General features: G+C 44.9%; 1 protein-coding gene across 6 annotated transcripts in view; it reads left to right on the top strand.

Annotated features, from left to right (window-relative positions):
* The window catches only part of DGCR2 (DiGeorge syndrome critical region gene 2), a 1,169,540-nt gene that overhangs the window by 72,791 nt on the left and 1,081,209 nt on the right, over positions 1-15,540 (top strand). For 4 of the 6 annotated variants that reach the window (XM_069619935.1, XM_069619934.1, XM_069619938.1 and 1 more), the window contains exon 2: positions 12,829-12,900. The exons of the other annotated variants lie outside the window; for them this stretch is intronic. In XM_069619935.1, coding sequence (XP_069476036.1) covers positions 12,829-12,900 — 72 coding nt within the window. The remainder of the gene's footprint in view (positions 1-12,828; positions 12,901-15,540) is intronic. 6 annotated transcript variants of the gene reach the window in all.

The raw sequence follows: 15,540 nt of genomic DNA, 5'->3' as shown, positions 1-15,540 counted from the left end.
CTGTCCAAGGAATGGGAGTAACTCTAAAATTGTCTGGATTTTGTAACCAATCCAGGGTGTGTCCTTCTCTGTGGTGAGTTCGCTAACAAGTTGATTGAAACCAATAGCTTGAAGAGTGGTCAGAGGTGACACGGCATTGAGATCAGCACTATTGTGTCCTGTGAGAAACCGGACGGTATTCTTCCAGGTAGTCCACGGGAGTCCATTGTTCAGGTGGTTCTATCGAATCACAACCCTGGGGGTGGACGAGCAAGGGAGCATCACCTGGGATGGAGAACCCAGGGGTATGTTTTGGGAAATACCCCAGGTGAGACACTGTATTGTTCCAAAGGAGAGGAGGACGAGAACTAAGGCCTTTGTAGGCTCTAATACATCTGCCCCACTTCCTGTTGTCAAACCTCATCTGTACAAATATAACAAATCCCCTATAACCCCAAACAGTTAAATCCAGAAACCACCTCTCGGAATTCCTGCTTTTCCCAGTTCTAATCGAATACTCCTAGTTATTCTTTTTCCCATCCCTCTGATGATCATTTCCTTCATTTCCAACCTGCTCAGACAAAACACTACCGTTCCCACATATGGGATATATTGACCCACTCAGCAGAATTCCTGTTAATAACCAAGCTGCACTTCAGCAGAACCAGCAAAGTGGTTGCGCTGGCTCCATTGAGCACGATTGCCTCGCATCAAAACTGCGTTTTGCAGCTACGAAATGGCTGCACTGTCTTGTCAAAGCACCTATTGGGCAAGTTGGAACAGGGAGCACACTGAGGAAGGCTGCCGGTGTGTTTTCTTGTGTGCACTAAAGAAGAAAATTGAAAAGCAGTGCTGCTCTGCTGCTTGATAAAAAGTTCCCATTGAAAAGGGAATATTTCACATTGAAAAGGATGCTGACCTGATGCTCTTCATCCGTTTAACATCATACTGCTGTTATCAGTGCGACCCTGCCATGCCTATCCATATTTAGATTGTGCTCCAGAAAAATAGAGCATTATCCCTGAATGACAGGCTGTGTCAGACAGATCTGGGAAATCAACAGAAACTTTACTGTTAGCCGTACGGAAAAACGTTTGACCTTTGGGCTACAAAATGTCAAAAATCAATGCTTCAAAAGAAACCCTAGCTCGCTGGGCTTATGCCAATTTCAATGGACCTGTGTCTTAAACAGATTGCTGTTTAAGCGAAACTGACTAGGGCTGCAAAACAATGTGGGAAATTCTGATGGAAGAGAAAACCTTTTGAAAGGGACATAGCAGCAGACTTCACTACGTGTTAAAATGTGCTTTTAGCAATAAGAGAAATACCTGTTGTAAAAGTGTAATGTTGAATAAGGCCCTGTCCTTGCTTAGCAATGTAAAGGGGGATTTGCTGGGAAACATATATGGGATGTTTTATTTGGGGGCTGACAAGAGTGGCCTTCCCCCAACAGGAGCCAGAATGGATTTCTGGGACACCTACGTGCTAATTGGGCCCTTTGAAACTCTGAATGGACCGAGAGGCAATTTATTACATGCTTGTCAGACTTCTGTCTGTGTTCCAGATTGACACAATAGATTCTGGGACACCTATGTGTGACTTTTGAAGAAAAAAAGAAACACCTCCCCTCAACTTCTACTGGGGAGCTTCAAAGCCAACTCCATAGCAGCCTTGGAAGTTATGCCATTATTTGGTAGACAATGCTGGCCATTTGGCTCCAAAGGCTATCTTAGTAATACATTTCAAGACTTCTCGTCTCCAAAACTGGACAACGAACTAATGAGAAAGTTTGACAATATAGATGCAATTTTGATGGCTTTAATTTAAGACGTGGTCGCATTCACTGGCATATTGGGGACAGAAATGGCAGAGAATTGGATATTCTGAGGAGAGTGTGTGTAGATGATGCCACTTTGAAATTCATTAATCACGTACCTTATGATATGTACACATGTATAAAATGATAGAATTTTAGCTAAAATAATTTTCATTGAAAATGATGAAAAATTATTAGACCGACGAAACAAAGTCCTACAAACTTGAGATTTGGACTGCCCTGCTGTATGTGAAATATGTAATTTGCCTATGTAATTTGAAAAAGTACCACAACTGTATAAATGTGTGATTTATGTGAAGATTGATTTTTGGCAAAAAGGACTGTGGGATGGCTTTGTACCTCATAAAACACAACCCCATAAACTGAGTCCCCTCCTGGAGGAGGCGACAAACATAGGTTTACCTATCCGGTTTTTGGGGGTAGATCTAGCTTAGTTCTGCCCAACAATGAATCCTGTGATTTCATGCGCTTTATAAATAAGGGGTGGGAGCTCACAGGGGGCCACACACTCTCCTGAATTTCCAGCGCCAGTGTATTCAGACATTCCAGATCCACCTTTTTGATATGATATGGCATTTATAATTTGCCTATATACAAGTGTTTCAAGGCGCGATGAGATACGAGAGGGGGAACAGAGGGAAGACAGACAACGATCTTACTAGACCAGGTGTCATTCAGATTGCGCAAGTGCATGGGAGGGGAAGTGCAGTAAATGGGATACTAGAATACATAAGATAAATAAGAAACAGCCAACTGGTGGCAAGTGCAAGGTAAGTGCAGACAAGTGCAAGGTTAGTGCAGACATGAGTGCTGGTAGGGGACAGAAGGAATACAGAAAACAGTCCCTAGGTGTAGGGTTTGCCAGGCAGTACAGGTGTGCAACTGACGGGCCTGTGCCTGAGATCAGAAGGGTGGCCAGGTAACCAGTGCAGCTGCAGCCAGTTCAACAGGGGAGAGGGGGGAGAGAAAGCAGAAGCAAAGAGGAAGGTTTTAAGGTGCTTCCGGAACCAGGGATGGTTCTCCTCAAGTTTCATGGAGGCAGGGAGGCTGTTCCAGAGGGAGGCCCAGCTGAAGAGAGATCTACCACCAACTTGTTGCTTGAAGAGGTGACTGGCCCTGAGGGAGTTGGAGGTGGATGAGCAAAGAGATCGAGAAGGAAGATATTTAGGAAGAGAGAGTTGGAGGTATTGAGGCTCCTGGCCCCAGAAGGCCTTGTGGAAAATGCAGAGGGTTTTGAACTTAATTCTCGCAGCCACTTGGAGCCAGTGCAGAGATTTCAGTCCTGGAGTGATAGGATCCCTGGGCCTGAGGCCAAGGACAAGTCTTGCAGTCCTGTTCAGGATGAGTTGCAGAGGGTGGAGAGAAGAAGCAGACCGATTTAGCAAGAGGCTGTTGGAATAGTCAAGCCTAGAGATTACCAGAGCTCTGGAGACGGTGATGCCCAGGTTATCACAGAGACTGTTGTGCAGGATGGCATGGTTGATTGTGTCAAAGGCAGAGGAAAGATCCAGCAAGATGAGGACACGGGGGGGGGGGGGGGTGTTGGAGTCTAGGTTGGAGAGCAGGTCTTCACGGATGTTCAGGAGAGCAGTTTCCATGCTTCTGGCAGCTCTGAAGCCAGACTAATGATCATGAAGACAACCAACAGATTCAGCGTGGAGATTGAGCTAGGAGATGGCCAGTTTTTCCAGGAGTTTGCCCAGGAAAGGAGTGATGGGATGTTAGCTGGGCAGGACGGGTCGGCAGAGGGTTTCTTAAGAGGGTGCACAAGGGAGTGCTTCGGGGGGAGAGGGGGAGTGAGAAGACTCCAATGGCAAAGGAGTGGTTGCAGAAGTCGGCCAGAGCAGGAGCTAGAGAGTCGATGTGGTCCTTGATAGCTTTGGAGGAACAGGGATGGACCTGTTTTGATGAAACTTTCATAGATCAGGAGAGCGAGAGAGCGCGAGAGAAGAGGCGCAAGCCAACGAGACGGGGAGGGGCGGGGGACAAGCGCGGAAAATACAACAATGCACAGATGCTGGAGGGGAGTAAGCTAGATGAAAGCTTAGCAATAACAGTAGGGAGTTTTCTAGGTGGACAGGGAGAGGAAGTGGAGCCTGGATGACTGGCAACTGACGTACCCGGCGGACACCTGCAGACACAACCAGGGGCCACCTGTCTGGGAGCTGCCCTTTGCCTAGGGGGCCATTTGCCGTGGGGACTGCCGGACAGAGGGCTGCCCAGGGATGGTCAGCTAAGCCCGCCAGGCAGCCAATCAGGACGGCGTAGGGGCTGGCTGGGAGGCGGGAGGGAGAGAGAACAAGGAATTGGCTGAAGGGGTGGGGAGAGGGAGCACAACTCGCTCGGAGCGCAAAAAGGCACAACAACAAATGAAAAAACGTTACTTCTGGGGCACCGGGACCAGCGATTCCTCCTGCAACAATGGAAGGCAGGTCACGGTCTCCACTCCGCTGGATCTTTACAAGATTCCAGACTCTACTACTGCCAGGCCAAAGCATAGCTGACCCTATCCCAGCAAGGCCATTGATTCAGAAACCCCACTGAAACTCCCAATAGCAAGGGGGAAAGCTGTGTTACCTTTTTGGGAGTATCACCGGGTTGGCTGTCCCAAATCCCAAACTCCAGTGCGGATTGTGAGTATTTGCCCATCCCATAGCAACACCTAGCCTATCCCAGCTTGATTCTTTGTCCTATTCTCTAAGTAATCCTATCCATACCCTGGTAACTTGTTCCTACCAGATTGTGAGAGTTCTCTGTGCATCCTGTCTTGATTTCCTAGTGTTAGCGCCATCCTTTCATTCATCCCATCTTGTAACTCCTTAGCAATATTTTGATTAAATTAATTCTCTCTCAGAAAAGAGGCACACTACATGAAGGGTTACAACTGCAGCGTAACTTTTATATTCACGGGTGGCGTTCCTCTTTTCTAGCCGTTAAATCTAGCCTAAGTGAAATGTGTCTTTTTCTTTCCCAACCGATTTTCTTTTAACTGCTTTATTTTCCTAAAACCAAGTCTTCTTTCACCTTGAAAATCTCATCCAGTTATTCAGCTAGAGCCACTTCTATATGATCCCTATAATGTGCTTCTATTCCCAGCCTAAAAACCGCATTCCAATTCTGTTTATTTCACCAGTTTTTTTTTTTAAACCATTTTGCCATTTAAAACTGAAAAGATTAAAATGTAACTTTTCCACGTGTGATTTTGACTGCACTGGGTTCTCACTTTGAAATTGCTTTTGAACTGTATGCCTTTTGTGATACCTTACCTTGTAGTTGCTAGTGATAGGACATCCCTGATACTGTGATAAAACATAAATACATCATTATTTAACCCTCACATAATTATTTGTCAAATTCTGAGTGTTATTTTCTGCAATTGCGAAGGGTTTTGAAATCTTATTTTGTGAGGAAAGGTTGGATTTTGATTCTGTTTGCTGCCTAATATCCCTGACTCCTTGCAGCTCCTTTCTATCCACTCAAAACTCGATTCATTGGGGTTTGAGGGAACATTGCAGGGGGAAATCTTAACTCTGGTGCTATCTATCCTATTTGGAAAAGTGCTCCTATTCATTTGTGCTTTGGATATGTTGTTGTAGAAGGTTAACCAAGTGTATTTAGTGGTTTTCAGGGTAATTATCACCCCATTGGTGATTGCTGCCCAATATAAAAAATGGTATGATTTTTCTTTGAAATTAAAATAAATATTATATTACCACCCACCCACCGGCCTGGTTCCCGGTCCATTGTGACCCAGGGTATTTTTAAAAGGGGTGGTGAGACTGGTTGGATACCGGCTCAATTCGAATGCGTTGAAAATACGATAAAGTATTCTCATTGAGCGCTACATCCTAGTCTAAGACCAAGGGTCCTGGTCCGGTGTGTGTTGCCCGATTGGAATCCTTCACACAGAAAACCCCTTGTTTATCTCAAGATAATCTTGAGCACCCCTGTTTTCTTCACAAACCCTATTCTCATTATTCCAAAATTACCCAAACCCCTAGAAAAAGAACCAGAATCCCCTTCAACACCTTTGGAATATCCTATGTGGTAGGATGGGGAAAAACACTGCCCCCACCCCTTCTTGACACAAACACTTTCGCACAACACAGAAGACAAAGGACTAAAACCAGAGCCGTGTACCCAATACAAGGGTCAGGCAACGTCGGGCACCTGACCCGAATCACACACCTGATGGCCCTTTCCCCACAGGGATAAAAGGTGAGCACAAGAGGATCAAGGCAGCCCACACAACGTGAAAGCTAACTCAGCAAGGCAGCTCAAGAGGAGGTGAAAGACTGCTCAGACAGAGAGGGTGACAAGGATAGAAGCAACCTTGCCCTTTCGGACCAAGGCCTGTGAAACTTCTGCAGAGAGAATTCGAAGCCTGCGTACAATAGCCAGCGTGTGTTGCGGCAGATGTCTACGGTACATGAGACCCTGCTCTGCTGATAACCAAGTCTCTGTGGTACCAACCTTGACTCGAAGGAGAAGAAAGCCAAGCAGCTCATCACAGCCGTTGTCGTGGGAAGAGCCAATAAGAAACTGAACTGTGTTGAACGATAAATAGCCAACTGCTAATTTGAGCTTTTGAGAAGGTTAAAGATACAATCGACAAAAGAGGGGGAAGCCAGCAACAGGTGTCTGGCACCACGTGGGTGTTCAAGCAGAAAACTCTGGGCGATTACCTGATGGTAGAAACAACCATATCCAGACGTACATGGGAAGAGGCGAAAAAAGGTCAAAGTGATCATACGAGGGTCTTGTAAAATCCTCTGTCTTTGACCGACATCTGATTGTGAAGTTAAGGGAAATGAATCCTGCATGGTGAAATCAGTGTATGAACCGTGTATTGCGTAAAAGTTGGCAAGAGTGAACCCAGCGGAGGGATGATGACGGAAGGGGGCGAAGCCTGAAGTCCTTATGAACAGTGTGTTCACAGGAGTGAACCCGGCAGTGGGTTGTCCGCAGTGAACTGTTAGTAAGAAGAGCCATAGTGAACCCGGAGGAGGGAGGCTGACATCTGGTAGGGGTCCGAGCCCGAATAAGGGAGATCCAAGGGCGGAAAGTTACCACCCTAAGGGAACTGTTCAATTGAGTTGTTACGATTTTTGAAAGGTCTATGCCCGGAAAAGGGAGACCCGGGCATGAGGTCTGAAGAACTGTTTAAAAAGACATTAAAACCCATGAAAGTAAGAAGTATTGAAAGACTAGAGGAAGTGAATTGTCCACCATTGTTGAGTGTGTCTGAGCCTGGTCGAGGGAGATCTGGGGTGTAAATTACCACCCAAAGTTCATTGAATACAACTTGAAGGTTCTGCGCCCGGAAGAGGGAGACCCAGGGGTGAGGCCATCATCCAAGGTATAAGTGGAACAGAACTTTTTGTTTGTTGAATACATCGGGCCCTCGAAGGCAAGAGACTTTTGTTAACAGACTTGACCATAAAAGAACCTGATACAAGAACTGTCGGCTCATGCTGAGAAAGCTCGAGCGTGTGCTGTGCTCGGAAGTCCCACCTTATCCTTGCTCAAAACGTGGGGAAGGGAGACCCCTGGCTAATGCCTATCCTGATCTATGATTTGAGAACACTTCTTTATTGAAACTCCTTCCCACACGCTTTCTGTAATTAGTGATAAGACTTCGCAATCGTTTATTTTTTTTATTTTTTTAGTATAGGCCCATTTTATTTGACACAAGGCCACTTGGACAGGCTTTTTTCATTTGATGGTCAACGCTTGCTCCCATCTTAGATTTAGGTTGGCCGTTTTTCCACCCTGCATTCTTTGTTCAATAAACATCCTTGAACTGTGATCACTTGTCTGTCTTTACTGTTGCCGCCATGAGTTCCTTACAGTTGCAGAGATTAACATCTCCCATTATAATGGCAGGGATATTGAATTTCGTGAACTCACCAATCAGAGATAATCATTTTTCTTCAAAGATAGGTATGGTGGAGGGTAGTCGATAAAGTATCAATATACTGATGGGTGTTATGATCAATATGCAATTTTAATAGATATCCACAACTATCAAGAACGTTTAAAAGAAAGTGTGTGGATGTTAAGATGCTCTTTCATAATGCCCCCTTCCCTCAGCACAGTCAGTTTGTATGATATTTGTTACCGGGTGGAGTTGCCAGCTGGGGAGCTTGGTTTGAAGTTACAGATGATAATGTTTCTGTAAGGCAGATGATATCTAGATCTTGTGCAGTCATTAGATCTGCCACTTCTGTAACCTGTTTAACAAGAAAGGATACCTTAAGCCTCGAATATTCTGAAATATCTGTGCATATTGCTATATCAACAAGCTGCGTAATAAAATGAGGGTTAAACTCATTTAGCTTTTATAACTTTACTGATGGTATTCTGCCTATCATATCCAGTACCACTTTGTGTCACGTACTCTCCCCTAGACAAAATGTAAGGTGGGGCCTTTAGATTCAGTATATCACTGTTAAGCACTGTGGTTACTAGATGTAGGCGATTGCGTGCCTATATCTTTCCTGGCACACTCAATTGCCTTGAGTGGATGCATACGAATAACCTAGCCGAGGTAGATCTAAGCAGAACACAGGCAAAAGATAAGAGATCTTACTTATGTTTATTTGCCGAGAGACACAAGTTGTTATTACGGAGTGACACAGACCAGCCAGTACTGATGCGCCTAAGGTCAAACAAGTATGCAGAGGAACTACAAAACCAAAGGGAAGCGTAATTCAATGCGCACCGATTGAAATGAAGTGAAGCAAGAAGTAATTCTAGTTAAAAGCATTTGTATGTTTAATAAATGTTGCAGCGATTCAGAAGATTGATTTCTAAAATTCTAGACCAGGTCAAACTACAATCCGGATTCATACAATTTAAGTATTTAAAGGAAATTTCAAATTTTAGCAGCAAGGTGTAAAAACAATGGTAGCAATTTAAAAGCGAGAGAGGCACAGCGCCCCACTGATTACTCGCCAAGAATAAAATTTCACTAGCTAGTGGCAGTTGCACATTTTGCACACAGACATAAGTGAACTTGAAGGCTGATAAGTCAGAGCCACGCCAGGCGGAGGCCCATTCTGAGTCTGTTGGGCAAGCCTCCCTTTCTTGTTGGGTTTTTCTAAAGTGCTTGGGCCAGTTAGTAACTAGGTATTTTGACTCAGGCACTTTTTATTTTGGACTATGGCAAACACCCTCAGTTTTTGTTTTAGAAGGCAGGGAATTTCCCTCAGAGATGGGACCAGTTAAGCATTTTTCCTTTTATTTGAATAAACAGACCTATACCATTACTCATTGTTGTTAAAGTCCTCCTTCTGGTTCGCAACAGCACATATTAAATTGCTGATTTCTGTAAGTGGAAAAATATTTTAAATGGCCGCATTGTCATTGATTCATCTTTTTATAACCCGCTTAATTCATGGAGTCCAGTCTCGACGTGGGACCGGAGTTCGAACCTTTGTTGCTCTGCGTTGTCTTGCTTTCAAGACACTCGTGGCTCTTGAGCTATCCTTCTGGTCAGAAGACCATTTGTAGTATGTTTGATCTTCCAGACCAGAAAATAAACTAGACCACTTGGGAGAGGATGGCAATTTTAAGAAGTCTATGTTGATCGTTTTGCAACGTAAGCAACGCCATTCTGTGTTCGTAAATTTTAGATGTTCCTAAACAGACAAATTAGCATTTATTATGCTGAGGGGGTCACCAAGCTTTTCATTGCATCTGTTTGATTAGGTCTTTCACAAGCTGTGATTGGCGCTTTCTTTTTCTATGTCTCTTTACCAGAGTCTAGCTTGCCTCATCATAATCTGAGGCACTACTTTAATACCCTTCCTTATTTTCATGTCTCCTCAAGCCCTGTCAATATGACTGTAAGGAGGTTTCCTATGTGTATGGTAGTGGGGGACCCTGCTTAAATTCGCTTTTCCATTGTTCTTCTGGGTATGGGCCTCAATACTTTTCTGAGGGACTGAATGATGAGGCATTTCATATTGTTGCTGAACCCTGTATTTCTCCCATCCTAGGGGCTCTGGGGTATTCCTACAGCCAAATGGTCTCTGTTGAATCATGCAGAGTAATTCTTATCCCCTGAACTCATTTTCATGTTGTTTCCACTCACTAATTCGGTGTAGGTGAGCTCACTCCCTCTCCTGTCAATCCTTGACCTGCTAAGTGGGCCACTCCCCTCTCACCTGTATTTCTCTGTATCTGACTGGAACATTAGATCTTTCTGTGTAGCTGGGCGAGATTGGGATGAAGAGATGTGTCTGGCGCCCCCAATATCCTGACTATGGCTAGGTGTGCTAAAACCACTAGCATGAGACTGGAGTTTTTGATAATGTAGGGTCTCGGTTTCTGTCTGCGAGTTTTAGACTGCGATTCTGAATTAGCTTGAACATCCTTAATTTCTTGTCTCACTCTAACTTTATGATCCATTTCAATTATTTTATGTTTACTTCGCACTTGCTGTTCCATAGGCTCATTTGGACTAGCCTGGCTTGAGTTAAATGCCCTCTTTTTTGGAAGCCTGTGTTTTGCAATTCTTTTTGTAATGGGTCTTTTTTTCTGATAGATTTGTGTATCTTTTGTTGTCTCCTGGCTGTTAGTCTGCCAGCTAGTTAATTCTTCATTCAGGTATTCATTCTGACATTGTGTCATGAAGATACTTCCCGAATGTGTCAATTTTCCTCTCCCTCTCCTGCATTGCTAGCAGTGTTTTGTTTAAATGCCAATAAATCCAGTTGCACAGATCTTGTGTCAGAGTGGGACACCCAAAGTCCCACTCAACCTAGTTCGTTTGCCTTCATCCAGTGCGTGTCATCAAGAAAGTGATCTGCCATTATACTCTCTGAACTCATTGAATCAAGTTCTTCACCCCTGTCGGCCAATATGGTGGCGATGGGTTTACGGGAAATATGTGAATAATTATATTTTTAAGATTGCAAAGGCATGGGGGGGGCAGAAATGCAAATATGTTACTTAAAATCTTTAGTGCACTCTATCAGTACCATAAACTCGTAAGTATCAGCACGAGCACGCGGTAGCACACTAGAGTATCCTTCACATAAATAACCCGCCTGTGGACGTAAATGGAAGTAAGCTCTTTCACCTTCGATTGGGGGGGGGGTGATCTTGACCTTTGCAGAGATTAGATAGTGAGGTTACAGGGGCACATTTTTTATTTTTTTCCCCTCGCTCGCACTCCAACCCTGTTCCGTAGAAATGATTCTGGTTGATGGTGACACAAATGTCCGCTTCATGTTTTTTGAGACAAAGACCCTTCATTCAATGCGTTTGTTTAGTGTTCCATGTTTAAAAAGTCAGCACTTGCAAGCTCTGTACTGCCTTCCCTGGAGTTTGTTTCTGCTTTGGCATTACAGTTTTCAAAGAAGTTCTCTTTACTGTTTTATATTGGCGACCATTGCAATCGATTTAGTGCATGGGGAGAAAAGCAGGCTGCACAGGAACCTCCTTGGGGGAATATGGAACAGAGGTCTGTGTTGGTTTAGATTATGGAGCAGTGCATACAGACTGCATCCAACTCTTTCCCCAACCTGTAATTGCTATGCATTGCTTTAAAGATTTCTGGCAAAAAAATGTGTTTTCCACATCTGTGTGATGGCGGTAAAGTATTCAATTTGATCTTCAGTAGGAAAGAACCTGTAGAAAATCTTAACGAAACGCCACCCTTCGAGCATGGCATGTCTACTGCATTATGCGTTCAGGCCTACTGTGTGAAACTTGTTGAATGCATGAATTTGGCCCTTAAAGTGTATCTAAAAGTAAGGGTTCATATGGGAAATTACATGAGTATGTATAATGCCATGTAAGATTGCACTGTGGGCTGTGTTGCATGCACGCTATTAAAGGGAATGCATCAACTAGTCTACCTCATCCCCTGCCAATATTCCTGGAAACCTTACGCACCTGGGCAGTGACTTGCATTGCCTGCCTTATGCATTTTTTATTGCCCTTGGAGTAAGTCCCAGTTAAACCTTTTTTCGACACAAGGCTCCCCCCCAACATTTATCATGACGTGCCCCATTGTATCCCAGTGCCATCTTCATGTATCCTGTGTAAATTGAGAGCCCATAAAGTGTGCATCAAGTACTCCATCCGTTATTGATCTCATTCAATGACATGGCTGTGCCTCTTGCCCTCATGCTGTATCCATAGCCTAGCCTTCACGCTGCCCTGTCTCTTCACCCATTCTGAAATGTCATGCGGTCCTTGCCCACACAGGGTGGTCGTGCCTCCACAGTTTACTTCTCCAGGCCAAGTAGGTTTGGTCATTTCTCTTATGCCCTCACTAAAGCTTTTTCCTACCCGTTTCGCCAGCAAACATTCACCCAGCCCAGATGACTCGCATCCCAGATTAACTGTGCTGTAACCCCAGCATCTCATCTTGCATGTGTTCTACATACAGTGCGTGGGACTTGAGTGTCTGTGATGGGTAATGATACTGTCCCATGCAGTATTTCCTTGCATTGTACATGCATGGGGGTAGACGGTATAAACGTGACCGTTCTATAAAAGAAGCCTTAGTGTATTAAACTACATTCAAGCAATTCTGATTGTTTCTGCATGGATTCATCTTCGATCATTTTGTTCAGTTCTATACTGAGCAAATTGAAAGTCTATAGGTGGATTTCCATTTTCTCACTCACTTTTATTCATCCTTTCACTCATTTGCTTAAACCGGGCGTGTCACCTTTTTATTCACTCTTCTGTCACACATTATGTTCCTCTCCTTTCCTTATGATTTTTTATGCTTCCTTAATCTAAAATCAAATAATGTACAATCTGACCTGGCTAATCCAGATGTCTGGTTTATCCAGAAACCTGGGTGAATCTAGTTTTGTCAGTGAATGTGAATATAATGTGGTAGTGACATGGCTATATGCAATCCTTGGTGATTTTCGGATGAAGTGAATACATTTTGGAGTAACCAGGTCTGACTGTACATTGTCTGTTTTTCCTACATCATCATCCTCATCACGTGGCCTTTCTACTTTTGCCATTGGTTGGAGCAGAGAAGGTTGTGCTTGGGTTGAATGCTTCGCAAGATGAGGACATGAATGCGCGACACGACGTGGGTGCTCCAGGTAATGTGAAGTCCATCTCTTTTTACTCTGTCTCGGCAGTATTGTATGTTCCTTCTGCGCTTTGATAAGGTTGTGTTTAGGTCTATCGATTGTGAGCGTGAATAATGCAACCCAGCACTTTTAAACTTGACACTGGTGTAATGCAAATCCTTCCAAACGTTATCACAAGAAATACTAACTCTGGAAGTGTAGCAAACTAGTGGGTATACCTGGACATGGCCAGTCAGACCGACGTTTCTTGCGGTCGAGAGTGGGGCAGTAATTGATACGATGTGGGGAATTTCCAGCCCCGTGTATTTAAAGAAAATAACACTAACATGTTAACAGGCGTACTCTTTAGTCTAGGCAGCAATTGGTAAACGCATGTAACTCCCCAGGTTACGTTGCTTTATAGCACTGTTTGGGAAAGATGACCTCTTGGGTATAGTCACTAATTTGAAATCTATGCTGTGCGAGAATATGGTTTGGTGTGTTTGGGGCAATGTTGGCAAGGTAATATGGTGGCTACCGATACATCCTTTTCATGGCACATTAGTCTTTTTTTATCTTGCAGTCTTAAATTTAGAGACTTCCTTATTGAAAACTGAACTCCCAGTTTTTCTGTATAGTGGCTATAAGCTATTTCACATATGGAAAAAGTTCACCTTCCCTGAACTTCCTATATTTTATTAAAGAAAAGTTGTTAATGGACGTCTTATGGGTGATCTTGCCTCAAGGAATAGGAGGACGTTAATACACGGAAATTGAGTTATGCCAAGGGTCCCTACATCTGGTATTTGTATTATTTGAAGAACAGAGATGGCAATTTAACAAATTTACAGATGGTGTAGGCATTCCCACAAAGGGTGCCTGTACAATAGCACGAAGATGAGAACAAGTAGTGAGCCAGTTTATGAAGGTGTAAAATAAAAAGTGTGATACATACCATAGACAAAAGAAACAGAAATATATATATAAGAAAAGCAGTAACTTAAAAAGATAACAGTATACCTCTTTGATCCCTGTGTAGTAAGGGCATAACCTTACTCTAGGGCACAGGACCCCTGCCCCGGTGATCTCCTTGATACCAGTGCCTCAAATTTTGCACTGGCATACTAGATCCACCTTTACACCAGGATGCAGACCATTGGAGTCCCTCTGAAGTCAGGAGGCATGGAAATGGTGCAGAGTTGGGAGTAGCCAGAAGGGAGAGGTGGGGGGAGGGGGAGTTTCTCCATCTTAGTTTAGGATTGCCTACCGACCCCAACCCCCTCCACCCCTGCCAGATTTTCAAGTCAATGTGTTGGATAGCCAAAGACTGAATACTTGTTGCAACAGCCTGGATTGGCCCCCTTAACGCAGGCTTGTTTTTCACTAATCCCTTGTGACATTTTGTGTTTTATAACAAGATGATATATATATATTTCTGAGGCTTGTGGAATCTGCTTAGATCACATGCTGTGCATAGGCCGACATCTAGTGGAAGCTGCGGAGTATTACAGTTTGTTTTTCGAAAATCGAAAAAGGGCGTCGACACAGGGCGTGCCAGTAATACTATCCCTAGTGTGACGTCCACTGTACCCATGATCCCTCACGCGTCTAGGATCCCCAGATTGTTTTTTTCCGCCATTCTGGTCGGAAGCACTTCATCGGAGTTCCCTGGCTTTGCCATATTTACACTTAAAACTAATTCTAATTTGCCCCATTTTGTCACCCTTACGTCGACCAGCATCTCGACGCCGAACCGGGGAGGAGATCAACGTCGAAACCTGACGGATTGGGCCTTGAGGCTTCCGCCTCGGCTCGGGCCTGGGCCGCTGGCCTCGGCCCTACAAGTAGGGAGAGTGGGGGGTGGTACACTTCCACACTCGGTTAGAAACACCTTCTTACCTACACACACTTGCCTGCTGCCCACAGGCGCGTATGGAGGGTACGCCCTTTCAGTTTTGCCCCAAGTGTAATAAAAAATACCCTTGGGTAGATAAGCACGCTACGTGCAACCTTTGCCTGCCCAGAGACCACCCCGAGGCGGGTTGCAGGGCCTGTAGCAGGTTTAAGACAAAAACTCTTAAGGACCGCTCCACCAAGCGTTGGGCCCACCACGCCAAGCTAGCAGCTATGGAGGCGGAGGGTACCTTCAGCGACGGCAGCGACGCCGGACTTTCGGACGGCGAGGGCACCAAGGCGTCGAAAGACAGCCTAACGCACATCCCCGGCCTCGGAAGGTCGTCCGTCCCGGCGACTATGGGGAAGTCCCCCGGCGACAAGAGCGTTACACATACACACGCTAAACACAAAAAACCCACCCGAGATTCGACGTCGTCGAAACCTCGGAAAGAGGCACAAAAGGAGCGGTCCGAAAGGACGTCCTCTGGGCGGTCCCGGTCGAGGTCGCCGCACGACGTCAGGCAAGCCTCCACACTTGCACATAGTGCCTCGCCCATTAACATCACGGAAGATCACTCGTCCGGAGACGAACACGGCTTCCATCCCCAGCCTGCACCCCAGGGAAAGGGTACATCACTTGGGAGTGAGGAGGGCCCAGTTTCGAAGCCTAGTTCGAAACACAGGGATTCCACCTCCGATCCTCGACACCAGGCGTCGAAAGATAAGGGAAAGGGTAAACACACTTCCACCCACGGGGAAGGGGGTAAGCAACAA

This window comes from Ambystoma mexicanum, chromosome 10 (genome assembly GCF_040938575.1).
Source record: "Ambystoma mexicanum isolate Mex_15411 chromosome 10, UKY_AmexF1_1, whole genome shotgun sequence".
NCBI classification, from domain to species: Eukaryota; Metazoa; Chordata; class Amphibia; order Caudata; family Ambystomatidae; genus Ambystoma; species Ambystoma mexicanum.
The sequence above is the reverse complement of the archived record's forward strand: the minus strand, read 5'-3'. Positions and strand labels throughout refer to the sequence as shown.